Consider the following 27,608-nt stretch of genomic DNA (forward strand, 5'->3'; position numbering starts at 1 on the left):
AACAGCTTGAAAAACTACACTAATGACTGGTAGAATTTCATGGTATTTGTAAATTAGTTCAGGGAACAATTATTGACATCTTTATAATATTACCTTCATATACATAAAGTGATATATATCTTTCTACTTAAGAAGATTTAAAATTTTGTTCTTGAGGATTTCATACATTTATATAATGCTATAGGATCCTATTCACTCTCCCATTTCCATCCACCAACTCCTCTCAGGCCTCCCAACATATCATATCCTCTCCAAAATTAATATTTTCTTGTTTTGTTTTTTAATGACCCACTAAGTCCACTTAGTGCTGCACATATGTGCTTGAATGGGAGGCCATCCACTGGAGCATGGGCCACCTACCCGTTACCATGCCTGCAAAGAAGACTGGTTCTTCTAGAAGTCATCGCCTGCTAATGGCTCCTCAGCTAGGCCTCTGGCCATGAGAGCGCTCCTACCGAGGCTGGGATTTGGGCTGGTGGTCTCGTGCAGGAATTGTGAGGATATCCACAGATGCTGTGAATTCATGGCACAGTGGCCCTGCCATGTCCAGAAGACACCAGTCACAGCATTGCCCTTCCTCCTCTGATGGTTATATCACTTTTGCCTTCTCTTCTGCCAGAGGTCATGTTTTCCCTAAAGTATTACATGAGTCTTTACTGCTTTTATATTTGGACATACTTGTATGAAATCTTCCTTTTTGCCCATTAAATGCAGTTTCTGATGAGTGGTTATTGGTATATGATCTCTGCATGTTGATTTTGCTCTTACTGAAATATTAACTCATAGAAGTGCGTAAGTCATGTGTGTGGTTTGATAACCACAAACTGAATGTTATTTGTTTACCTACAACCCAGAAGAAAAGGAACGCTTCGTGGATCTCAGAAAATACTTTTTCCTTTCCTTGTGCCTCATGAATAACCACTAGACACATTTTAAGCAAATATTTCAATAAAATCTTTGCCATTTTTCTTAAATTAAATAATACATTAATTTATTCTTTGTGTTTGACTTTTTTCTTTAACCTACCAAACACGTTGATGTAACAACAATGTAATAATGTTAGTAGTCTCCTATTTGAATATCACAACAATTGACTTTGGGAATTGCTTCTAATTCAGGGCTATTTTAAATAGTTATTTCTTGATAATATAATTTGTTGCGTGTATTTACTCAGTTCTCGTTGGATGTCCATCTAGGAGCAGATTTTCTTGGCTGCCATATATGTACGGACAGCCTTAGCAGGTTCTGCCACACGGTTCTGCTGTCAGAATACATTAGTAGTTGCATGGCTGGTGTTTTGATGAACCTTTAGAACTGTATAACAGTTTACTTTTGCAAATCAATGGTTGGCTGTATTGTATTGTGTTCGCTTCCAAACACAAGTAAACAAATTAGTATCGCAAATAAAACTATCATTTTGTGCTAATTAATGCAGCTATCTGGCTAGTCATACTCCACATTAGAAATCTTTAAAGTTTTATACTGTCTTTAGATTTGTTTTACTTTTATGTGGGTGGGTGTTTTGCCTCTATGTGTATTTGTGTACTATGTGCATGTTTGGGTCCCCAAGAGGCCAGTAGAGGGCACTGGATCCTGTGACCAGAATTACACATGGTTGTGATCCAATGTGTAGATGCTGGGGGAGGAACCCGGGAGAGGCTCCTTAAACATGGAGCACCTTTCCAGCTCCCATGTTATAATTCTTTTTTTTTTTATTTTATTATTTATACAGTATTCTGTCTGCTTGTATGCCTGCAGGCCAGAAGAGGGCACCAGACCTCATTACAGATGGTTGTGAGCCACCATGTGGTTGCTGGGAATTGAACTCAGGACCTTTGGAAGAGCAGGCAGTGCTCTTAACCGCTGAGCCATCTCTCCAGCCCCCATGTTATAATTCTTAATATTAGTGTGCTTGGATACATGGTAGTGAACGATTAAAACAAAAGTAAATATAATAGGTCTATAATAGAAATAAATTTAGTAAAAATATAAATGGAAAGAATATGAAGGGACGTGGGGAAAGTACTGGTCAAAGTGATGGAACACATCCTCCCATCATTTTTTTTTTCTGTTCTTAACTTTCAGCTCTCAGTTTTTCCAGAAGGAAAATTTCATATTCTAGTAGGCTTTGCCCACATGACAGCAAAAGGTGACCCCTAGAATCCTTAGGCCCCTATGGTCCTTAGTGGAAGCGAGAGCTGCTCTCTTTCCTACTCCCTGCCTCAGTTCCCCCATAAAACACTTCTCAGTGTCATATATTGAAAGGTTTATATTCACTGAATGAATGGGTAGACCTCAATAATAAGTCTCTCTAGGTGGGGACAAAGCTTTGACTTCAACCCTTATGCCAAAAAAAACCAACAACAACAACAAAAGGGTTTGTTTTAGAATTGTAGGCAGAGAGGTTTCTAAAGGGACGATAAGCAGGTGGAGACAGAACAAATGCATTAGAGCATTATACATGTTTAATTTCTTTTTGTTTTCCAGATTATTGCAAAGCATCAAATGCAATCGATCTCATTTGCCTCTGGAGGGGACCCTGTAAGTACCGATCCGTAAAAGTACTTTTTTGCGACTGCTAAGAACTCCCGTATGCAGAATACTAACTGCTTCGTGTCTTTCCCAGAGATCTCAATTTGTTAAAGACTACATATATCAGGTGGAAAGCTGAACAGAACAAAACCAAAAGCAGTCCTTCGGGCAGATGTTCCCTGTGTCTGAACTGTAAAAGCTTAGGCTTACTGGAAGACTGCTGGCTTCTGCTGTTATCAGCTGATCTTTTTGTTGTTGTTGTTGTTGTTGTTAACGTCAAAGTCATGAGAGTGTGTGTGTCCTATGTGCCATTCCTCTCTTAGAATCATTCCCGAGAGCGTTCTAAGCAGACTACCAGTTGGATTTAAAATATGATGGGAATCCCGTTCACCATCATTGTTGCCAACCAAGGTCACTAAGCCCATTCTATAATGACCATCCCGATTTGCAAAACCCCGTGGAGCCCCTGCTCAGCTATGGAGGGAGAATTTCCAGCTCCTCTCTATTCAGAGGCTGTGTAGTGTTTGTTTCCCACATGGTGTGCAGGGTTTCTCCCCCAGACCACTTTTCAGTGTCATTCCTTGATCCGTCACTGCCTCATTTCTGGACCAGAGTCTTTAGAGAGAGGCTCCATACATGATTAACTAATCGGTGATCCATTAGCAAACAGGACATGCGGGCTGACTTTTGTTTCATGATGTGCCCAGGGACTATTCAGCGACATGATTTGTCCCCAATTATGAAACCAAAAGTTAGATATGAGAGAGAGAGAGAGAGAGAGAGAGAGAGAGAGAGAGAGAGAGAGAGAGAGAGAGATTAATCAGGAAGGGACTCAGGCACTTTTTGAAGAGACTTACTCTTTATGATGTAGTTAAAAAATAATGATTGGTGGTTGCCCTGAATTCACCCTGTTCTTCAAGGTTCCAGGGTTGCTGTCATGTTAGGGCTGGTGCACAGATCCTCATTTCCTTTTACCCAGCATGATTTGTTATTGTTCTTCAGAATTATAAGGCTTTCCATTCTGTCTTCAAATAGTTTTGAAGCTTTAAATTTATTCAAGAACTGACCTTGCCCCAATCAAACCATCTGCAGCCACTGTGGGGAAATCTGTATATGTCTGCAGTTGAAAAATCTACTGGCTTGGGTTTTAAATGATGATCTGGCTCTATCCTAAGCATTGGCATCAGGACACCCCCCTGCCAGTGAAATTTTGCCCTCTTGTCAGGAAGGCAGTGTTGACTAGTGTTAAGCATCAGAGTCAAGTAGATTCGATGTACTAACTTTTCTAAGGTTTGGGGTCTTTCTTTACAAGACAGGAATAATTTCTATCACCCCAGTGGTGCAAAAACCAAATGAGATTGTGTACCTGCAGGGTATATGGTTACAAAGAGGCCCTTAGAATTCCAATCCCATATTTGCTTTAGGACATCCTGAGCACCTTAAGTGAAATATGAAATAGCTAATGGAACAGGGAAGGTGAAGCTAAGTTAACGGTTCCTGTGTGGTCCAGCATCAGGTACAGGGAAGGTCAGGCTGAGTTAAAAGTCCCTGTGTGGTCCAGCATCGTCATCTTTTTTCTACCATTTTTTTCTCCAATTTTCAAAAATATGGATCATTCTTCCTAACCCGTGATGTTTGCTCGCCTTCACTTTTTTTTTTTTTCAAGACAGGGTTTCTCTGTAGCTTTGGAGCCTGTCCTAGAACTCGCTCAGTAGCCCAGGCTGGCCTCGAACTCACAGAGATCCGCCTGCCTCTGCCTCCCAAGTGCTGGACTTCCTTCACTTTTGTTCTTTCTCAAAAAGCTTTTGTTTTTCTTAGTCATTTGAGCAGCCCTTGTAAATTCCTCTACAGCCACCGTGCTTTCTCTGTTTCGAAAACACGGCACAGATTTGTGAAAAATTCAAGATATTTCCCGACATTTGTTCTTTCCATTTGACTATTCTGCGGTTTCTCCCAGATATTTACAGTCATAGAATTTTAAAACTATTAGAAAGTTGGGGATCATTTGGAAGATGATGAAACAGGCGGGGAAAGGGGTCCGAGATTCTTGAGTCTGCAGTGACCCTGAGTTCTGAGGGAAGAGAGAGCAAAGCGCACAGATAGGACCTTACTCACTTAGAAGCCACTTCAACCTGTCTTTTTCTTTGCCCGAGACATCTTAGGTGTGTGCTATTTTTAAAAATGACTTAAGACAGTTCTGCTGACCCTGAGATCTGCTTCCTGCGTGATTCATTGTGGTTGTTAATGTGGAGGGCATTACCAACATGGCTTTTACTTCCTGCCAGCAGCCCGAATCTTCCCTCTGGAGACCTTTTTTTATGCTTTGAAATGGCATTGTAGGTATTTTTCCCACTGAGGATTAAGATAACGAAAGCATCTTTAATTATTAAAATCTTGCCATTCATCAGCTTACTGGTTCCAATAAAAGCTGGGATTCCCAAGCACCTTTTTGCTTGCTTTCCCAAAGTCAGCAACACAATTCTTTCTGCACTTAAGTTATTCATAGGTTCTTGGCTTTAAAACGATTTCCCCCATCTATTGATGAAATAGTTTATATTTTTTTTTTTGGTGTATTATTCTGTAAGCTAGCTTGCGTTCCACACACGCAAGTGAGTTATCAAAGAAAGGTCTCTGGAGGACTCATTTTCTGATGCACACGGGCCTGTTGGACACGGGCCAGTGCCAATGCCACACCCCAGCTGCTAGCTCTTGTGGCTGCTTAAATGCCATGCATATTCCAGCTTAGCTCGGGAGGTAGCTCCTAGATACTTTTAAAGAATCCTTGGCTGTGCTCTCTTGTATTAATGCTACATCCACTCTGTCTCTGACTTTTCAGTCTTCACACCCTCCCTGTGAGGGTCGGAAAATGCATTGTAATTGTTAAACTCTACAGAGGTTGCTACAGAGCAGTGGTTCTCAACCTGTGGGTCGTCACCTCTTTGGGGGGGGCGGTCACCTAAGATCATTGGAAAACACAGATATTTACATTATGGTTCGTAAAGGCAGCAAAATTACAGTTATGAAGTAACAACAAAAATAATTTTATGGTTGGGGAGTCACCACAACCTGAGGAACTGTATCAAGGGTCGCAGCATTAGGAAGGTTGACAACCCCTGCCCTAGAGAAAGTTATGACTAAATTTGCCTCAGTGTTGGGCCCTAAGGAAGTCTTATCTTCCAGTGGTTACAATTCGTTCATTAAAATGCAATTGTTTCTCCTTTTTTATTAGGATACCACAGACTATGTTGCCTATGTAGCTAAAGATCCAGTCAACCAACGAGGTATGGAAACATAACTTCTGGCTCTCCCTAAGACCTGATGAGTACCAACTACAAAAACAATGGTTACTTCTAGTGTACACGGTAATGCGTGTCACTCAGAGCAATGGCAATGCGTGTCACTCAGAGCAATGGTGCACCATCTCTGCAGTGTGATGTTGAAGGACTCTAAGAAAACTATGCAAATTTGAATTGGAAATAAGTAATTCTCCCAGCTGAGAAAACTGGGAAAATTCCCAGGCAGTATTGGAAGCTCAGTCACTTGAAAGATTCACAAACCAAAAAGCTTATTGTATATTTATGTACTCAGAAAAGAAGCTGTTTGGTTGTGGTAGCAGGGCTCTCAGATCCCTGGGTGATACAGAAATGACTCATAAAACTCAACGAGGCATTGGTGTTGTTCTCTGTGTGTATGTGTGTGTGTGTTTGTCCCCGTGTCCGTGTCCTTATGCACTTGCTGCTGAAGGAGTGTTACTTTGAGATAGAGTACGTAGCTTCTTTTTTGAGACAAGCGTGGTCTTGAACTCGCCATGTAGCTAACCTTAAACTTCCGATCATCCTGCTTTCGTCTCCTGAGTGGGATTACAGGCGTGTGTTACCTTGCCTAGCTTTATGCAGTGCGAGGGCTAGCCTTCAGGGGTTTGTGAGTGCGAGGCAAGTCCTGTCTGCCTTTGGGTCTCGGCTCCAATGTCTCTTTTGAGAGGCCTTCAACCGGTTGCATCTGCCTCTAGTCATGTGCTCCCCACCACCATGACACTGTACCACCTTCTTCTTCTTCTTCTTCTTCTTCTTCTTCTTCTTCTTCTTCTTCTTCTTCTTCTTCTTCTTCTTCTTCTTCTTCTTCTTCTTCTTCTTCTTCTTCTCCTCCTCCTCCTCCTCCTCCTCCTCCTCCTCCTCCTCCTCCTCCTCCTCCTCCTTCTTTTTTTCTAGTTTTTTGAGAAAGGGTTTCTTTGTAGCTTTGGAGCCTGTCTTGGAACTAGCTCTTGTAGATCAGGCTGGTCTCAAACTCACAAAGATCCACCTGCCTCTGCCTCCCAAGTACTGGGATTAAAGGCGTGTGCCACCACCACCCAGCCTGTACCCTCTTCTTGTGAACAAGCCACACTTCGTCACTTGTTTCTCTCACCCACCTGTCTGAATGTTTCATGTGTTCTTCCTGTCAGGCTGAGATCTCCACGAAGGCAGGCACTCTCTCTCTTACGGTTGTTCCTCAGACACTCTTCACAATGGCTCAGACATACCTACTGCTCAGAAACAACGTTTTGAATGACTGAGTGGAAGAGTTGAGTGAATGTCTCATCCCAGGGTATAATAAGGTTGTCTACAAAATGCATCTCCTGGCCATGCTTTGAGTTAAAGACCTGAGGTTCCTTAGAAGGTTGGACCTCTCTGGATAGACATGGTTAGTCCCGTTTCTCCTTCTTAACCCTGGAACATTCAGACTTCTCCGAGAGATGAATTTAGGCCAGTTCCCCTCAATTAATTAAAAATCCCAAACTGGGAGTTAGGGATCTTCTTCTCCCCCTAGTGATGGCATTTGCTCCCACACAATTGGCTAATACGGACTGGTCTTTGGGAACTGAAAGACTGTAACTCACAAAGGCGGACAGGTGCACGGTGTGTTGGGAGGCACAGCTGCAGGGGGTATATGGAGGAAGGAGCCTAGCAGGGCAGATAGGAAAGAGCTAATAAGCCGAGTCTTGATCCTGTGGGTGGATGGGTGGAGGTTCTGTTGGCAAAGCCGAGCTATAGAAAGACTGATCTGGCAGGCTGGAGCAGGTGCATTTAGGGAGAGACGTGAAGCCATGGAAGCGGTGTGATTGTCAGAGTGAAATTATGAGAAGCAGCCATTGGCATCGAGCTTGGCACATTGTAGGTGCTGGGAAACTGCTTGCCAAGAAGGACATAGTCCTGAGAAGGAAGAAAGGAAAGAGCAGGTGCCAAACCCTTTAGTCTATTGAAACTGAGGTGCTCTGAGCTTCATAATGTTGAATGGATAATGACGGAGAGCCATTGGGAGATGAAGGAGCAGGGCACAGGAAAAACTACCAGCAAAGAGCCACCAACTAACTGCTTGCTCCAAATAACCTTTGTTTCTTACCACAAAAAGTACAGATGAGGAAGGAGGATCATCACGCATATGAGGCCAGGCCGAGCTACACGCTGTGCTCCAGGCCAGTCTGAGACCCTGATACCCTATTTAAAAAAAAAAAGAGGACAAAGAAAAGCACCTGGAATCCAGATGTAAATTCACTTTGGCATCTGTCACTGTCTTAACAGAGTAACTTAAGGAAGAAAGAGTTTATTCTGGCTCACTGTTTAAGGGTGGCTGCCATGGCAGGGGTGTCAAGGTAACATGTGCTAGAAATACCAAGTCATGTCACCTCTGTCACCAGAAGCAGAGACAGGTGAACACAAGCTTGCTGCTCAGCTCCCTTTCTCTCTCTCTATATATATACTTCAAGATCTCAGCCTGGGAATGGCGCCACCCATAGTGGGTGGGTCGTCTCTTCTCACTTAATACAATCAAAATAATCCCTTACAGGCATGCTTGTAAGTCACCCACCAGGTGATTCTACGTTCTGTCAAGTTGGTATTGACACAAACATCAGAGTCAAGGGGTATTTGTAGACAGGTTGTGGCTTTTGATTTTGAGTCAACTGTAGCGAGAGTTCAAAGTTCGGAGTTAGGTGCTGAGGGTGAGGGCTGCACAATCACAAATTATTCTTCTCCATTAATTAAGCGAAACAAGGAGGAAACAGTGTGCGGCAGCATATCCATGCAGAATGCTCCTTCTAGGCCGAGTGGCTCAGCAGGGCTGGGCTGCACAAAGGGAGCCCACCGCCAGGAGCATGTGGGCTTTGAGAAAGTACTCTTGAGCAATTTTGGCCAAGCTCACAGAGGGGTTTTCAGAAACAAACAGTCCAGAGGGTTCAATTTCTTTCTTTATGTGTCTGCTTGTTATTCAGGTAATGAGAGCAAGGTGAAGTCAAAAGACTGGGTGGGGTAGTAATGCCCTCCGGTGCCAGTGTGTGATGTGACAGACTGAGTCAGAGCCTCACGCCTTAGCGTGCTGGCCCGGATCTGTTGTTGTATATTCACGTGCATGTGCCACAGCGGGCAGTGGAGGTCGGAGGACAGTCAGTGGGCGTCATTCTCTCCCTCCACCATATGGGGCCCAGGAACTGAACTCAGCTCACCACCCTTGGCAGCAGGGGCCTTTACCTGCTGAGTCATCTTGCCAGACCGTAGTTGTCTTTTAAATTTAGCTTCTAGTGTTTTGAGATAAGTAGCAGAAAACACCTAGAAAACATAACTTTGTTTTTTTTTTTTTTCATCTTTCTTTCCTCGGGAAAACAGGTCTATCAAAACAGATAATTTAGAATCATTAGGTGATTTTCCTGGGTTTAAAAATTAGTTATTTCCCCATCAACCTGGTCCTCCCTTTCCTGTCCTGTGTGTCTGCAGAGAAGAACCACCATAGTATTTGAGTGTGTGCATGCACACGCACGTGCGGGCGCGCGCGCACACACACACATACACAGAAACAGAGACACACCGACACACAGACAGACAGAGAGAGACAGAGAGACAGAGGGGGAAGGAGAGAGAGATTAATTGCACCCTAATGCACAAAGGGTGAGCTAGCTAATATGGAAGAAAGGTGTGGCTGCAGAGACTCGTCATTTAGTGAGAGGGAAAAACATAACCCGTAGGATGTGCATGGGGGAGGAGAGGTGCCAAGGGAACAGAAGCTTTCACAGGGTCTGTGCTCAGACAGGATCTGTGCAGGTGAAAGCGCAGTGCAATGAGCTAACTGTGTGTGTGGCTGGTGATGGCGTCCGTAAAAAGACAGGATTTCAGAGGAGGAAAAGGAGCAGAAGCTAGGGAGCCACAGCTGAAGACATAGGCCAGAAAAAGACTGTAGAGAATAGAGGATGCCGAGAGGTCACCAGGTGCCAGCAAAGATTTTTGACCTTTATAAAAAGTATTATGTCCAGGCGGTGGTGGTGCACACCTTTAATCCCAGCACTCAGGAAGCAGAGACAAGTGGCTCTCTGTGAGTTCGAGGCCAGCCTGGTCTGCAGAGCGAGTAGTTTGATTCCTCTTGTAGCTGTATCTTGATATTGGAGAGCAGAAAAGCAGTCTGGAATTGTAGGTTCCAATTCAGAGATGACCTCATCAGTTCTAGACAAAGGTCATTAATGGTTTAAACTGCCTCGAGGATGGAGGGACAGTTTGGATCAAATCTGTGGATTGATATTTTCTGATGAACATTTACACGTAAGTGTTGATGAAGGAATAGGATTTGCACGTTCCTGGGGAACTTGGTGAGGTATCGTATGCAGTCCAATATCTCAGTAACGGGCTGCCAGTTACTACCTGCTGAGTAGCGTCAGCCAGCATGAGCTGTAGTGAAGTTGCCAGTAAGGAGGCAGAGGTTCTTGTCAATAAAAAGGGACCAACAATGAAACAGAGAAATAAGGCAAGGAAAAGTATTGCCAAGTGTTACATGCTCACCAAGTTGCAGGCACTGTTGGGCACACTTTGTCCATATTAACTCATGTCGTCTTCACAACAGTTCATAACCTAGGTAATAATGGTGTGTCATACACACACACATACACACACACACACACACACACACTAAAGTTGAGAAAAGGTGTTTTAAACCCAGGCGTGGTGACACACACCTACAACTACAGCGCTCAGGAGCCTGAAATAGGAAGATAAAAATTTGCAGCTGTGTAGTAAGACACAAGCTGGGGGAAGAATGAAAAAAGTGGTTTTCCTCCGTCAATAAAGGTGTGGACCAAGTCCAGGTCCCGAGCACAACTTCCTTACAAAAGAACATCCCAAGACACCGAGAAGCATTTGAAATAAATGTAGCCTTATTAGCTACAAGAACACAAGAGTGATTGGTGTTGTATTTCATCTTTAAACTTCTAATATTGGGAAATGGCAAGTGTGGTAGAAGAGCAGTTAATTTTGAGCGTAGCTGACAAGAACACAGTTAAACATCCTACAGAGCTGTCTGACGATTTACATCAAAACTCTGTTGTCCCAACTGACCTGAACCCAGCAGCTTCATTCCTCAGGAGGTAATTAGGGTGCACACAGAGACCAGGCAATTAAAATCACTACCATGCAATGTTTATATGGTAAGGCAAACACTATTCCAGTATTCATCTATCAAAAATTAAATCCGTGCATAGCATGTATAAGAAGGTGGTAGTAGGACTGTTTTAGAAGGATGAGTAAGGACACGGGCAAAATAACCACTGCGCTATTAACTGCACAAAGCGGACCATGAGCACTATGTATGTATGCTGTGCCTGCAGGTGATTTTTGAGGCAGGATTTACACAACAAAACTGGAAATACCTGTGTCGAACTGCCAATAGTGACTATCCCTGAGATTTGGGGGTGATTTAAACTTCCTTTTGGTACCTTTTCATTTTCTACAGTTAAAATGAATATTTATTATATATTTTTAACCACCTTATTTGTTTTTAAAGTAGTGTCTCTATTTTGGCACCTTTCCAACAAATGGTCGTTAGGTCGGGGTTGTTATATATTTTTAGATGCTTTAAATCCTTGAATAAAAATAGTGGAATCAGAAAGGTGACATAAAATTGCCCAGTAAGTTAGCGTTATCCCTCGGGAAGGGCAGTTCTCCTGTCCAGATGTTACTAGGGATGGCATTCCCTTTCATAGGCGCTTAGTTTCATTAATAAAATAATTTTAAATCAAACTCTGAAGGACATCCAAAGACCATTTTATTAGAGACCAAGAGAAAAGCCGCAGGTCAGACAGATTGTAAATCCCGGCAGCCGCCTGGAAGAGGAGGAGGTGGAGCCAATCAAGAGAGCCAGCCTTGGGGCTGGAGAGATGGCTCAGAGGTTAAGAGCACTGGCTGCTCTTCCAAAGGTCCTGAGTTCAATTCCCAGCAACCACATGGTGGCTCACAACCATCTGTAATGGGGTCTGGTGCCCTCTTCTGGCCTGCAGGCATACACACAGACAGAATATTGTATACATAATAAATAAATAAATAAATAAATAAATAAATAAATAAATAAATAAAAAAGAGAGCCAGCCTTTGAATTAGGGTCAGTAATGGGAGTCAGCCAGCAACTATAGAAGCGGGGTTATGGGACCATCACAGAAAACAGTGAGAAAGCCCAGAGCACCAGGGCAAACATGCCGAAGATTTTGGTTGGTAACCATTGAAAAGTAGAAAGTAGGGGAAAGGAAAGTTAAGCTTTTTAGGTAGAACTCAGGAAAACAGAAGCTCAGCAAAGAAGATCTGCGAACAACTGCACGGAGGGAGAGACTTCCAGGGGCTGCGAGCACATTAGTTTCGGTGGAGGCATTTCCCTCCTCTCTGCTCAGCTTATTTCCTGCCTTCCTGAGGGGTGGCCTCCTAGCCAGGTGATCAATAGGCCCACTTGGATTCAGTCATGTGCTATCTACTAATCTTCAGCGTGTCTGGAAACGCCATGTGTCCACTCAGGGCCAGATCCCGTTCTTCGGATGAGGAGGAAGTACCTTTCCCCTCGTGGGCCTCCATAAAGCCCTGATACCTCCGTGAAGGCTTGTACTGCATTTGCGTCCCACAGCGCCACCTGGTGGATGACCGGAGCCACTGACCCTGGGATACACTATCGTTTTTCAAGATCTAATTTTAGATAAACTTGGTCTTTATGAAAAACGAACAGACTGAAGGCCGAGAGTGGTGGCGCACGCCCTTAATATCAGCACTCAGTGGGTAGAGGCAGGTGGATCTCTGTGAGTGGAGTCCAACTCGGTCTGCGTAGTGAGTTCCAGGACAGCCAGGCTATATAGAGATGCGGCACTGGGGAGTGGGCTTTGAGGTCTCAGAAACTCCCGTCAATCCCAGTTGTCTCTTTCTGCTGCATGCTGCTGTGGATCAAGATGCAGTCTCTCGGACAACCATGTCATTGCCATGCCCGCCTCCCTGTTGCCACATTCCTAGCCATGGTGCTCAGGGACTCGTCCTCTGAGAAACTTAAAGAAACACAGTAACACTGTCAAAACATGAGTGTTTCCCAAAGGGGAGGGTCGGGCATGGGACTCGTCCAGGGCCAGCCTGCCATCCAGGGCCATTTCCATGGAGAGAGACAAGATGCCTTTGCTTTTTTTTCTTTCCTTTTATTTTTTTTTCCTGTTTTCCTTTTCTTCCTTCTATGCAGTCTACTTAAAAAGGAATAGGCCCACAGTGGGTGGTCAAAGCAAAGCAGAAAAATCTTCTTGGACTTCCTCTAAAGTAAACTGATCCCCCGCCCTATTATCCTTGCACATGAGGACCTCACCATGGAGTAGTGTCATAGTTGCTTTCTATTCTGTGACAAAACACCACAGCCCAGGCATCTTCTAAAAGGAAGGGTTTATTAAGAACTTGTCATTTCAGAGGGTGAACCGTGATGGTGGGGAATATGACATTAATCAGGCAGGTTTGGCACTGGAGCAGTAACTGAGAGCTCACATCTTGATCCACAAGCACGAGGCGGAGAGCACACTGGGAGGGTGTGGAAACCTCAAAGCCCATCCCCAGTGGCACACCTACCATTACGAGGCCACACCTCCCTTAACAAGGCCACACCTCCTAATCCTTCCCAAAGAGTTCCATCAGCTCAGGATCTCTCATTGAAGTCTATGAGCCTGTGTTGGCCATTCCCATTCATGCCGCCACACGTAGCACGTCCAGGATCACACATACGATGGTGTGAGTGGGATCTGAACTCGGCTCTAAATCTTTTGCACAGAGTACTTGTAGTTTTTGTCCTCCTCACCAGAAGTCAGTGTTGTCTGTTTACTTATTTGGGCTGGAATCTCCTGCCTCCCCCCCCCCCCGCCTCGTCTTCCTGTGTTTCACCTCTTGACATCTTCTCAACCCGAAGGAAAAAAGTTATAATTATTGGTTCCACTTTGGTATCATTCTTGTTTTGATTTCATTTTTAGTTGAGCCATATATGTATGAGATTAGAAATGAGCAAACAAGTAAATGACCTTTTTATGTAACGTGATAGAAGTGGGTCCTCTATAGATACATAGACCTTTACACACATGCATGCACATACACACACAAGTGCACACACACATGTACACACACACACAGACTAAAGGAGGAAAGGGGATGCACCACTGTGCTCAAATTACATGATGTCCTAAGAAATTGTATGAAACCCAACACTATGCACAACTAAAAACTCTGAAAGAGATTCAGATAAAACGTACAAATTAGGAAAACCACTCATCCAAAAATCAGGTCAGTTCTGGAATGGGAATATGAGCGATCCCTTGAGTTGTGGTCAGGCTGAAGGAAGCCTGTGCAGAGCCTCTGGTCAGTCACTGTCTGCTCTGGGAGCTCTGTCAGGGATGTGAATGACTTTCTACACCAGCATGTATGTTGTCTCTCCCAGGGCTCATGCTGCAGGCTGGAGCTGTTAAGGGCCCACGAAAGCAGGCCTCCCTTCCTCCCCAGATTTCCTTGTAATGATTTGATAAAGTCACAATAAAGAACACACAAATGTTTCCTCAGCACTTCATCTGATTCCCGTGTGCTTTCCTCAGCCCACCCCACCTTTCCTGCCTTTCTGGTTCTAAGCAATTGCTCACTTAAAACAGTCACATTCTCACGTCTGTAGAACTACTACCAAACTTTCCCTCATGCCTCAGTTCTTTAAAGTATCCAGATATTCCGCCTTTGATCTTTTATTTCTCATCAGTCTTACTACTCTTGTCTTTCTAACCTTCTCATTACTGATTCTGTCTATGAATTAGCCTAAGTGTTCTTCCTAAGTCATCCTTGGGAAAGTTCCGTCAACCAACTCTTCGTATTGCAAAGCCCTAAGCATGGGTATGGTCGGTGCCATTTCAGTACCTGGGCAAGGAGGATCAGGAGTTCAAGGTTAGCTACAGAGAGGTGGTAGCTAGCCTGGGCTACAAGAGACAACAAAAAGAAGGCAGTCGCAACCGATTTGCTAATGGTGCCATGCTGTTAATTGCCCAACCTTGCTTATTTTACTTGTGAAAACCAGCCTTAGTAGCTGCTTCTGCGAGAACACATCTATTAGACCTGTCATGGGCTGGTAACGACACCTCCACCAAATCTGCAATTTAGGTCACTGCAAGTCCTCAAGAGGGATTTCATGAGGCTCTGCATCCGCGTCACTGGTTCAGGGCAGCAAAGACTGGCAAAGGGTGAGCAGAGGGAGGGGTCTCCTCGACTGTACCCTTACCAGCCGCTCCTTTAGGGGATGGGTTTGGAAATGGCTCTTTGCTCCTGTCTTCTGTAATCTACCACACCACACAGGGCCTCAAACCCGGTGCTGGTGTGACCGTTTCCAGTGTGACTGCTGCGTTTCTCATCTCCTGCGTTGAATTCAAGAGCTAGCACGCAAACTTCTGCTTTGAGACCCAAATTTCTAAGTTTTTAGATAGGAAGATTTTTGAGTATATTCTCACTGATTCGTATGGACTATGAGGTTTGATCATGCCATCTCAGAGATGGCGTGTATTTGGAAGCCTGATTCTTTTTAAACATAACTACAAATTTGTGTTCTGAAGCTATTTTGACTTTACGTAATGTTCTCATGATGCTTTTTGTGTGTCTCCTCACAGCGTGCCACATCCTGGAGTGTCACAGCGGAATGGCCCAAGATGTCATAAGCACCATAGGGCAGGCCTTTGAACTCCGGTTCAAGCAGTACTTGAAAAACCCTTCCTTGAACACTTGGGAAAGGTCAGTCGGGAGTTCCGTAATAATCTAACCTCCTGTCTTTCTGAGTATTTGAAACACGGTGATGATGGTGGGACATATGGCGCACATATTGATCTTAGCGCTCGAGAGGCAGAGGCAGGCAGATCTCTGTGAGTCCAAGGCCAGCCTGGTCTACTGAGCAAGTTCTAGGCCAATCAAGGCGACACGGGGGGGCCCTGTCTAAAAAGAAAACAAAAAACTTCCTATGATGCGATGAATAATTTTCTTACAAAGAGCCATTTCAGTACAAAAGTAAGAGCTATTTGCTTTTCTTCCACTCACATTTATCCAGACGTCCTTCTGACACTAACGTGGGATGGAATCCGCCCTGTCTCTCCAGCATAACACAAGACTACGGGCCCTATAGATTTCTAAAATAGCAAACGTTAACCAGTTCCTCAGATTTTCTTCAACCTGGTTCTCGTGCTTGTTAGTGAAATCCAAACCCAAACCGAAGAGTAAAAGAGTAAGAATCAAAGCCCTCCGCAGAACCCTGTTAGCTGCTGGTAGGCGGTACAACCGGCTGTAGTCTGTGGGGTGACGCAGATGTGACTCAGGAAGTGGGTGTCTGAGGCCACGAAAGCTGATCCTTTTGGGCCACCACAGGACACCAAGGTCACACTCAAGAAGTCAAATCCTTGGATAATTTTAAATGTACCCTTCCCCAAACTGTCATCCTGTGTATCAACAAACACTGGGTTGGAGATGCCTCTGTATGAGGTAGGTTGTCCAGGGCAACAGAAAAAAAAATGATTCCCAGGAGCCTTGATGCTTTTACCCAGGATCATACATGTGGGTTTGTAGGTTAACTCATTCTAAAACAAAACAAAACAAAACAAAACCCCTTGATTTGGCTTGGGAAGATGGCACAGTGGGCAAAAGTGCTTGGCACTCAAGCCTGATGACCTGAGAGCTTGGACCCCAGAGACCCAAGTAAAAAGATGGCCCTGGGGACATGCGGCTGCCATCCTGGAACTCCTAAGGTGAGCTGGGAGGTGGAGGCAGGAGAAGCGAGCCTGGAGTCCACAGGGAAGCAGCAGAAACAAGAGAGCTGTTCCCCACAACACAAGGATGCAGGCAAGAGCTGACTTCCCAGAGTTGAGCTCTGACCTGCACATGAGTGCCAAGACACACACACGCCTGCACTCAATCACAGTGCTTTCACATGCATGCAAAAATCATAAAGAGATTTGATCTGACTTATTCTTTTTATCAGAAACTTCTGTTAATTCCAGTTTGGAGGAAAAGCCTGTTTGTGTCTTTTCTCCATCCTGTTTCAATTTTTGAAACAATTGCATGTTTCCAGAATTCTCCCGCTTGCCCCAGGTGACTCCAATAGTTCTTTATGAATACTGTACTCGTCTAGATTTGTGCAGACAAGATAGCTGGCCACAGCTTTCCTATTCTTTTCATCTTAGTTTAGTAAACTGGGCTAGGCCCTCCACCCAAAGAACAATATCTAAATTTTCTTTGACTAAACATTTCCAAAATGAAGCCAGAGATACTCAAGAAGGCCTTGCATTCTGATGAAGCTGTGTTGAAATAGCCTTCCACCCAGGCGAGCCAGCGTTTACCATAAATGTTATTACTACTGCAGAGAAATGCAAAACCCTCACCCTTGACACTCTTCGCTGGCTTCATCCATTTGGATTATCTGCAGACTTCTAAACAATTCAGCATGGCAGGCCAGATGTTTGACATTGCTTAATCACAGCAATAAACTTAAAACACAATGCACAGTTTCTCGGGATGATTTGCTTGGCTCCGATCTCTTTGTATTCCACATAGTCTTTGAATTCCCACCCAGCCTCTTCGGGGGCTTCTCTTTTCCCCTTACAGTGAGGAGGTACACGGTGACGGCACCTCTGAAGACAGAGACCATGACTATTACAACGCGATCCCAGGGAAGCAGCCACCTGCAGGCGGCATTTCAGACATGCGGATCAAGGTCCAAACTACAGACCAAATGGCCTACTGCCCTATCCGGTGTGAAAAGTTGTGCTATTTAGTAAGTAATGTTTATTGTTACTGGTACCAGAGACGTGATTCTGTTCTTACCTATAGGGCCCTTGATTTGATGATTTTTCAGATGCAAGTTTAGTGAGAGCACCATCTTCCTCAAAACAGGGTCAGTCAGGGTCTACACTGGATTGTTTTCATTCCCAATACCCTACCCACAGCTTCCGCAGACATTAGAAAAGCAAAAACCACCCAATGCAGCCCTCTCATCTCTATCTTTCCACATTCCCCAGTCTTCCTGTGACCTTGCTTCTCTTCCCAAGCCACTGTGTCCAAATATGACCCTCCCCTGTGCTGACCTCATCCTCCCATCAGCCCTATGCCTCTGTTCTGTTCAGTCTCTGTCTCAAAATCACCCCATTGGTTCTTTCTCTTCTGCCTGTGGATAAGCTTTGGCCACTGCAACCCAACCAACACTGCCTCACCTTCTTTCACCCCCACTTCTAAGGACCACACTCTCCATCCTTGCTCCCACACGAACACTGTGACTTAGAGACCCCGTCTCTGTTTGACAACCTGATGCAAACAACTTTTACAGTGGCCCCCTAGTGACTTGCTTGCTGAAGGGGCTTCTCCATTTAGGAGTCCTGAATCTTTAGGGCTGGCACCTATTGGATGTTATTCTGTGAGTTCTCTTCTGTTGGCTTCCTAAATATTATTTTCACCTGGGTACTCCCTTATGGGACCTTTAATTTCTGCTCCCATATCCTCCACTAATATTTCTGTTAAAGCTGAAAGAATCCTCCCAGCGAACACTCACGTGTGTAACATTTGACTCGCTGCATTTGTTCTACCACTTGTTGCCGTTTATCATTCATGAGCCGTCTTGAAATTTGTTTTTGCATTTTTTGTTGTGTGTAAAGATGTACACATATGTATAATCATATGTATAATCATGTGTGTGAGCACACATGGAAGCCAGAGGTTGATGTCCATCACTCCCACCATATTTACTGAGGCAGGGTCTTTTGCAGAGCCCAGGGCTTGCCCGTTCAGCTAGTCAAGTGCCCAGCTTGCTGGACAGACTCTCTCTCCCTGCTTCTTTTGTGCTGGGATTGCTGGGAGCTGTCTGCTATTGACCTGGGTGCTAGAGACCCGAACCACTGTCCTCAGGTTTCTCTGGAAAGCTTTCTGTCCACCGAGCCATACCTCCGCCTATTTCTGAGACTTCCAAGGGCAAGTTAAATCTTTCCTTTTTCTGTCGTATTCTCTTCCATTCCCCCTGGAAAACCTAGCCCTACCTTGCCAGCATGGAAGCGTTTCCACAGCTCCTCCTGGGCTTAGATCTTGCCTCTGGGACTGAATATACATCAGTCCTCTACCTTTTCTAACTTCAGCCTTTTCCTGTCCCTTCAGCTCTAATACCAAACTATGTGGCCCTGGCTTGAACTCACTGAAATCCCCCTGCCTCTGCCTTATGAGTGCAGGGGTTAAAGGCACAGCACCATACCGTATTCAGTTCCCCTCGTCATGTTTATTCACGCCACTGCCCCCTTTTCTCTCATCAATAGACGTTGCCTTTTCTTACATTGTGGAGCCCATCGGGCATTTGCCCATCTCTGCCTCCCACGCATGCACTGGGGTCACAGAGTTCGACTGACTAGGGCTTTGCGTGGACTCTGGGGACCCAAACTCCAGCCTCCACACTTTCGCAGCAAGTGCGGTAAGCATTGAGCCATCACCTCTCCAGCCCCAGATGAGCCTCCCTAAAGCATGCATGCTGCACTTCCCCAGGGCTTCAGCACATCTCCATCCCACTGCTGACGAGCATGAGGGTGGCCGAAGCCTCTGAATTGGCTGAGGTTTTCAAGAGTGACAAGTGAGTCTAGCACAGACTCAGTGGAGTAGGGTTCTAGCTCATCACATCAGAATCAGGTAGAGACTGGGAGGGCTCAATCGTAAGGCGCTTGCTGGGCAAGCTTGAGGGCCTGAGCTTCATCCCCTGGACCCACATTAAAAAAAGCCAGGTGAGGTGGCGTGTGCTTATAGTCTCAGGTCTGCAGCAGGGGCAAGAGCCAGCTAACCGGGGCTCTTCAGCCAGCCAGGCCTGATCAGTGAGACCCTGGCTCCAGTGAGAGACCATGTCTCAAAACCAGGTGGATAGCTCCCAAAAAATGACCCCCAAGATTGACTGCTGCCTTCCATACTTATGTGAACACACATGCACAAACACATCTACAAACACACACACACTCACAAACACATCTACAAACACACTCACAAACACATCTACAAACACACTCACAAACACATCTACAAACACACTCACACTCACTCACAAACACATCCACAAATACACACACACACACACACACACACACATTAATTAAAATTCACTTTCTAGCCGAGACTTTGAGCGCTGGAATGTAACTTCTGGAGCAAAGGGACTCTCAAGACACACGGTGTGGACAGTCCTTTCGAGTCCCTCACCATCAGAGTCACTTCCGCAACTGGCTCCAAAAGAAAGGCCATCGAGTACCACATGTCCCCACAGATTCTCTGTTCCCAGCTTGTCAGACTTCTGTGCTGGAAAGTGAAGTTGCCTGCTATGTGCTCTTGAAAGCTGTCTTTTTCTTTGTGGACTTTATGAATGTGTACTCTCGATAAATGTCCTGCAATCTGTTGTTTGTACAGCCCGGGAACTCTAAGTGCAGCGGCGTGTATGAGAACTGTATGGAACAGAGTGGCTCTACAGGTAGGTACGATGCCTCCCCAGCTGCCCCTCCAGCTCCTCTTGAGCCATAGGAATGCGTGGGCCCCTGCTCTCAATGGCAGACTTCAAACTAAACATGCAGTCTTTGGGGCTGCATGCTTCCCAGAGAAGCCAGCGTGTTAGCGTGTATCATCCAACAGCTTCACGCTTCTCCCTTGCTCTCGTGTGGTCCCTAATGGGTGGCTGCACCTCTGGGGTTTCACTCTGCTGTGACATCATGAGAACTCTCACTGGAAAAGGGTTGTCTTTTGTGCAAGGCTCAAGGAACTTCCACTCCAATAGTATGGAAAGAGATGCCGATTCCGCTGCGATTAGGACGTAACCTGGGTTCTAGTTTGGCAAAGGTAACGGAAGAGATACCTGAGATGCAAGGGCATCAATCCACCATCCTTGCCTTGGAGCTCTGTGCTCATCACTGTGTGTGCTCACTGCCATAGGGCAGACCTTCCTGTCACACAAACGCAAGGCCTCGACTGTCCTGTTAGAAATAATTTATAAAAGCACTTGTACTGCCGGCTAGTGGCTTCACTCTTATTGATTGTCAGGAATATTGACTTCAGAAGGCGAGTCTTGCAGGGTGAGGTGGGAAGGAACCGGACAGCCAGCTTTAGGGACTCAGCAGCCACCTGTCACCTTTCATATCTATTTCTGTCAGTGTAGCCTACTGGTTTTATTTTTATTTCATTGGAGACACACGAAGCGTATTTGTAGTGTATTTCTGATTGTCACCATTCTACAAGCTTGTAACAAAGGATTTGTGAGCTAAGGCAGCATTTTAACTTTCTAAAAACACAGTTCCTTTTGATAGAAATTAAAATTCTAGAGTGGCACTTGCCTTAGGTCCCAGCACTCTGGAGGCAGAGGCAGACAGAGTTCCGTGCATTCAAGGCTAGCCTGGTGTACTAGCAGTTTGGGGTCAGCCAGGGCTACACAGTGAGACTGTGTCTCAAGATATATTTTTCCATGAAATTCCGTACAGTCAATTAAAATCCTAAGTTAGTTACTCCTCAGCCTTTTGGCTGAGATCAAGTATACAACTCTAAACTAATTCTTAGTTAGATAACTGAAAGATGAAATCACCTCTGAGTGCAAATACCTCTGAAACCCTGCTCTCTAAGAAGAGTAACTTCTCCTCCCTTCTCCACCCAGGAATTCCCAGTGGGAGCTAACAGTGGGCTGGACCTTGCCCACTCTGCTATACTCTCAGCTGCCCTCCCGTGAAGCTGATTTTTCTGTGTCTCATGTGGTCTACATTTACTCAACAATCCCCTCAGTGATATTTATTGAAGCCTCTTGGGGCATTTAGACATAGAAGTAGATGTACATTTCAGCTCTCAATATTTTGAATATGGGAAGAATTAGAATTTGGGGGCAGAAGTATAACGTGATTAGGTCATTATTGCTTCTGAGCACATAACGCTGCTTAGACAGAGCTTGCCCTACGAGCAGAAGCATGTCTCCAGCCTTGACTGCCTTGCAACGATCTTTTAGTGGTGTTTGATGTGTGAAAGTAAGTTTAAAGTGGTACCCAACCCCAACTCCTTCTGACCAAGCAAGCAGTCATATGTCTCAGAGTGCACAAACACAATGTCCTGGCGGCCCCTCCCTCTGTAGAGACAGGGTCCTCCCTTGGGATTTCCTACATGCAAAGTATAACTCTGGTGAGACGACAGGAAGAGCAGACGAACAGGAACATACCGCATGAGGAACAGCATTGAGAGCGCCATCACACTGCTGGGCCTCTCTCGTCACCGTCATGTGCAATCTGGCGTGAGGCGTGAGCCTGTCCTGTTCGGACCACATCAAAGGGGTTGCATGACTGGAGCAATAGAAGAAGGAATGCCGTTTTACAGTCAGGCCATCAAGAGCCGTGGCCTTGGGTGCAGGGGGACATCACTGCTTCTGGTGCGACCTCATGACGATCCTGTACAGCTGAGACTTATAAAAGTGCCCATTTAAACAGAGACGCAAAAAGAGATATGTCCCGGCATCCTCAGGACACAAACATCTGGATGATGTGGAGTCCTTCATGCCATCAGATCAGGAGAGATTGCGCTAATACCCATGCAGCCAAAGACAATCGCGTGCCAGATGTGAAGCATTACAGCTGTGAACGAGGCGGACATTACCCTCGCTTTTACGGAACATGTAGCCGAATGTACTACAGACCTTAGCCAGTGGCAGGCATGAGAAAATGCATTACTCCCATGGAATGGCCTTCTCAGCGTGAGGCCAAGCTTCCAGGGAAGCAGAGAGTCATCAGTCTTGAGGGTGAGGGATGGTGCTACCGAAGAAAGAGGTTTTGACAGCTGAGGTTGAAGTGGCAATCACACTGCAGGAGGTCAGTGTGCCTCTGGCAGGACTGTCCCAGGGAAGCCAGGTAGATGGGGGAGCCCAGCAGAGCATGGAAGCAGCTAGAAGGCTTTTGAATCACCGGGAAATGGGATTGGATTTTCAGTCTTAAAGAGCCTTTGGCCCCAGTGTGTAGACTGGGAGGAGGTGGGAGAGCGCAGGCTGAGCGGGACGAGGGACTAGCCTGAGGGGAGAAGCCATTCTGCCAGACACAGCTAAACATCAGCAACCAGTGAAAGGCTGGCCTTGACAGGAAAAGCCTTTGAGAGGAGACGAGAACTAGACTTTCTGTTCTTAAGAACTCTACTTGAGGGCTGGAGAGACGACTCAGGTGTTACAAAAGGCTAGAGTTGCAACCCGAAATAAACTGTACTCGATTCATTCATTGGTTTACTTTTAAGTTAACATAGTGCAAAGGAAGTAAGACTTTGTATTCAGTAACACGTCCCTCAAGGGGGATTAGCGGTAGATGGTCAGTTCAGTACGATATACTTTCCTTCCTCCTGGACTATCATGTTGAGCTGGTGCTGTTTGCTAGGCAGGCCCTTGCGGTCCCTGGCCGTTTCTTTCAGGTCTTCTTGCTTATTTTGTAACCTGCTTTTGTCAGCGGCACAGCTGACCAAAGGAATGGGGCAAAGAGAGAGGCCAGAGGGAGGGTAGTTCTTCCTCAAAGACCTAAGTATTAGAGGTCAGTCCCTGTTTGGGGTGGGCTTGCGTGATGCACAGCTGCCTGTGGCTCCTCAGTTCAGACATGATTTACACATAACTCACTGTCCACTGCTAACCACTCCAGGTGTACCCCGCGAGAGAGGGATGCAGGGTGATGTTTCGCCAAAGAAGCACTCCTGCCGAGTGGATCTCTTTGATGACCCCTGCTACGTCAATACGCAAGGTCTTCAGAGTGCCCGTGGCTACACTGGAAATCAAAGCTCAACTCAAGGGAGCACATGGCATCTTGGAAGTAAGTGCCTTCCCATTGCCGTATTATTAGCATCCTGGTATTGTGGCATCCATACACTTGGCATCTGAGAACAGCAGCTCCCAGTCCTCCTGGTTATGAAGGCCACATGTCCAAATCAAGCTGTTGGCAGCCCTGACTTCTCTTGGTGACCCGAACAATCTGCCTAGTGCCTCTGTCCTTGTGTCTGCGGTGAACTGGTAAAAGACAATGCTTGGCTTACAGAAACTCCAGTCTCTGTATTGACCTCACATGTTCTGCTTCCTGAGGCTCCCTTCTCTTTGCCCGACAGGACAAGTCACTGCATTTGGGTGAGATGAGGTGATTGCGTAAGACCCTTAATTTGGTTATATCTGAAGAGACCCTTTTGCTGAATAAGACAGACAATTAAGACTTGAACGTTATCTTTTGAGGGACCACTATGCATAGAAGACTCTTTCCTTGGCTTCATCTCTGGGGAGTTAAGAACATTTTTTAAAATTTTTTAAAAATTACATTTATTTATTTTTGTGTGTTCACACACATGCACAAATACATGAAAAGGCACTGAGGACAGTCTTTAGGAGCGGGTTCTCTCTCTTCACCTTGTGAGTCTGGGTATTGCCCTTGCGTGTGAGGTTTCAGGCGAGTGCCTTTCCCTGCTAATTCTTGACTTGTCCTTCGCTGTAGCTAACGACAAATCAGATCTTTGTGGACATGCTAGGGATTTTAAGGACTTGGTGCATGGTTTTTAAATAATTCTTTCAACACTGAATTTACTCCCATTTCTTTTGACTCTCTGGTGTGTCAAGGAAGGGCTCTCAAAGCCAGCTGGTAATCCTATTTCTGTGTCTTTGCAAGAAAAGCATCGGCCACTATGTCTGTCCTATTTGGTGGCAATGCTAACTTTAATCACCTGGAACCCCTTGCTAAGGCATCTCTACAGCACTGACCTGAGATGCTCTTCTCTTCCACCATACACTTCATCTGTGGTCAGAGACAGTGAGGTGAGCAACCGCTTTCTCTCCCGACTTGCTTGGGGCAGTGAGTGCTTAAGTAGGAACCCAGATAAATAAACGCTAAATGAGCCCAAAGCCTAAAATCTTTCGAGAAATAAACATTTCCCACAAAATACTGGGCTCGGGGATTGGTGTGACACCGAAGTTGACCTGCTCCGACGCTTGGGGAGGGCGGGCCTGCCACTGCCCAGGATGTTTGTTTCCTCACAGCTACTGAAAGTTCAGCACTTCAGCCAGGGCGGCTGTGAGTGACTTTTCAAAGGCTTTGTTGGGCCTGACCTTCAACATTGTCAGCCATGTGACAGGTGCTTTCCCTTTTGGCAGAAAAGTGAGATCGTTCTTCCCATTCAGTCCACCCGGGCTCATTCTCTAGAAGCAAATGCTGAGGCAGAGGTTGGCGTTTCAGGTCTCTAGGCACCGGTGAGGAAGAGAATATGACTGGACAGAGGGGAAGGTGGGACACAGCCCAGGCCTGTGAGAGCCTTGGCCAACTCCACGCAGAGCCTGTATGTTCTGTCAGCCTTGTCCCACACAGGGCCCAAGTGAAGTGGTCTGTCTAGCCCCAAGAATCTGTCTGGATGTGGGCCACCTGAGGCAGGGCAAGCCTTTGGCTGCTGAGGTAGCCCCAAAGAGCTAGTCATCTGGAAGCTGACTGCTGGGCCAGGGTAGAGTGGGTGAAGGGGGAGCACCTCTGTCCGGGCAGAGGGAGTGCTGTTGGGTGGTGACGGGATATTCATTTCCAGTTGCTGCAGCGAGTCCATGTGGTTGTCCAGAGTGATCAGGCCTCAGTGGATAAAGGCAATATTAGTTACAGAGATGGCCTCCAAGGGACCTGAGTAGACCTGGCCTTTTGTTCTAGACAAAGAAATAATAGAAGTGGCCGAGTTAATCCCAAATGAATCCCTGCTAACAGCTGAGAGCAAGCTTGCCTTGTTCGGACCTCAGTGGTTTTATCTTTAACCTCTCCCTTCTGCCTGCATCGCTGCCAGCCCTTTTCCTGATGCTCTCTCCATCTTAGTGTCCAATAGGATTCAATGTGCACAGCCTCCTGGGCCTTTGAGGATTAATCCCTAAGGAGTAATGCCAGCTTGCCGTTCCTCCCCTCAAAAATCAAACCCAAGTTCAAATGCATTTTTAAAATGTCAGTTGAAGAAAATCTTATGATGAGTTAGAGCTGTGGAAATTTTTTTTTACTTTTTTTTTTTCTATAAAATGCCTTAAATAGATCTTCAGCTTTTCTCTGTAATTGTTCCTCCTGTTTCCCCTTCCTGAAAAACCCTCCTAGCCCTAGGACAAAACCAAGCATACACACACACACACGCACACACACACACACACGAATACACACACATGCACACACACACGCACACACACACATGCATACACACACACACTCACACAGAGACACACACATGCGCACGTGCACACGGAGTCCTGACTAGCAGAGATCCTCGCTCCACCCCACCGCACTGCAAACAGGAGGTGTCCTCACAAAGCCTCAGCTCTTATTGGCACTGGCGGGGTCGTTCTCTAACTCTGCTGCAACCAATATTAACATCCATAGCAAAGGAAGCTCCCGGATACTGAAGCATAAGATGGACTGGCTTATTTATTTCTACCTACTTGTTTAAGTGTTGGTGGCACAGGGCTGGGATCAGGCAGAACATCTGTCTTCCCTGGCTGGTTCAAGGTCCTTCTCTGTATTTAGGCAGTGACAGGAGAGGCAAGGGTAGTGTGTGAATATTCCTTTAAAGAATGTCACCCAAAGTGGCAGACATCACTTCTTCTCACTGGAAGACATCCATTTCTTCATGTGCCATTGTGGAACCCAGACACGTGGCCACAGCTTCCTGTAAGGGAAACTGGAAGTTACTCTATCTGGGTGCGGGAGTGTGGTGGCAGGGAGGACACCACCTGTGGGCAACCAGCTGTCTCTGCCGCTGTGGACCTGGCCCTCAAACAGCCAAGTGGCGCTCCAGCTACATGACACACAGCATGCAATGGCCGTCCTTGTCACCTGCCCAACCGTCTTCCCTCACAACTGCCCGAAAACTCACACTTGCAAAGGGACAGCAGTCACTAGGAGTCCTTCTGAGCCAGAGCCAGGACCACTTGCTTCAAGCCTGGCTCGCTTTTGCAAGACGACTCTTGCGGTGCTCCTCGCTTGTTTCTGCCATCACCCTCCACGTGTCCGCCTAGACTAGATGCCAGTGGCTGTCTCTGGAGTCTCCACCTCTTCCAGCCTGTTTCATGTTGCCGTGGCATGAGTTGGAAGTTTGTTTGGGGAGCCAAAACACATAACAAGGAGGCATGTGATTTTCTTGGCGATGCTGTTTCTTCAGGGTACAGAGTATCCCTTCTGTTGTCGCTTCATTGTCCTGTGGATCCCTGGTAATGGCTCCTCTCTCCGGCTGTGTTCTTGTTATCTGAGTGGGCCTTTGTTAGGTTTGTTGGTTTTACCAATCTTACTGAAGCATCTGGGCTTTTTGTTTTGTTTTCTGTTCGATTGGCCTCCATTCTTATCTTCACTGTTCCCAACATATGTCCTTTTGATTAGCTTCTATTGTATCATCTTTTATAGGCTTTATAATTTATTACCTCTTGACCTGTTATACTTTATATGAGATAGTGAGTCTAGTTTAGTGTTATGTGAATCAGCTTTCCAAACGCCGTTGATTAAAAACTTCTTTCTCCCCTGTTGCCGCTCTGTGATACTAAGGTCCTGTGTATGTGCATGCATTTCTGGGCTCCTTGGTACACTTTCTCTGTTGGCAGCCCCTTGTTCTATACCACTGTACTCAGTACCATGTCCTAAATCAACATAGTTTTGTAATTTTCTTAACAGGCACATGAGTCTTCCTTTATATTAAAAATATTTTTTCTCTTTATATTTATATTATTATTATTATTATTGTTAGACAGGGTCTCACTATGTAGACCAGGCTGGCCTTAAACTCAGAGATCCACCTGCC

The 27,608-nt window shown here is 45.7% G+C and overlaps 1 protein-coding gene and 1 long non-coding RNA gene across 3 annotated transcripts in view; one reads left to right on the plus strand and one right to left on the minus strand.

Annotated features, from left to right (window-relative positions):
• The window catches only part of Shc4 (SHC adaptor protein 4), a 91,378-nt gene that overhangs the window by 53,221 nt on the left and 10,549 nt on the right, over nucleotides 1–27,608 (plus strand). The window contains exons 5-10 of the mRNA XM_050134230.1: nucleotides 2,488–2,541; nucleotides 5,762–5,813; nucleotides 15,458–15,578; nucleotides 17,436–17,604; nucleotides 20,250–20,310; nucleotides 23,474–23,641. Of these exons, the coding sequence (XP_049990187.1) occupies nucleotides 2,488–2,541; nucleotides 5,762–5,813; nucleotides 15,458–15,578; nucleotides 17,436–17,604; nucleotides 20,250–20,310; nucleotides 23,474–23,641 (625 nt within the window). The remainder of the gene's footprint in view (nucleotides 1–2,487; nucleotides 2,542–5,761; nucleotides 5,814–15,457; nucleotides 15,579–17,435; nucleotides 17,605–20,249; nucleotides 20,311–23,473; nucleotides 23,642–27,608) is intronic.
• LOC126496691 (uncharacterized) lies at nucleotides 21,813–27,010 on the minus strand. 2 transcript variants are annotated; one of them, XR_007590406.1, is made up of 3 exons: nucleotides 26,694–27,010; nucleotides 26,260–26,486; nucleotides 21,813–22,147 (listed from the first exon to the last, which is right to left on the minus strand). It is a non-coding gene; the product is annotated as an uncharacterized lncRNA (long non-coding RNA). The 2 variants fall into 2 exon arrangements; XR_007590407.1 differs by lacking the exon at nucleotides 21,813–22,147 and adding an exon at nucleotides 24,806–25,491.

The sequence above is a fragment of the Alexandromys fortis genome, unplaced genomic scaffold (assembly GCF_014885135.2).
Source record: "Alexandromys fortis isolate MF-2015 unplaced genomic scaffold, M_Fortis_MF-2015_v1.1 scaffold_6, whole genome shotgun sequence".
In the NCBI taxonomy this organism is placed as follows: Eukaryota; Metazoa; Chordata; class Mammalia; order Rodentia; family Cricetidae; genus Alexandromys; species Alexandromys fortis.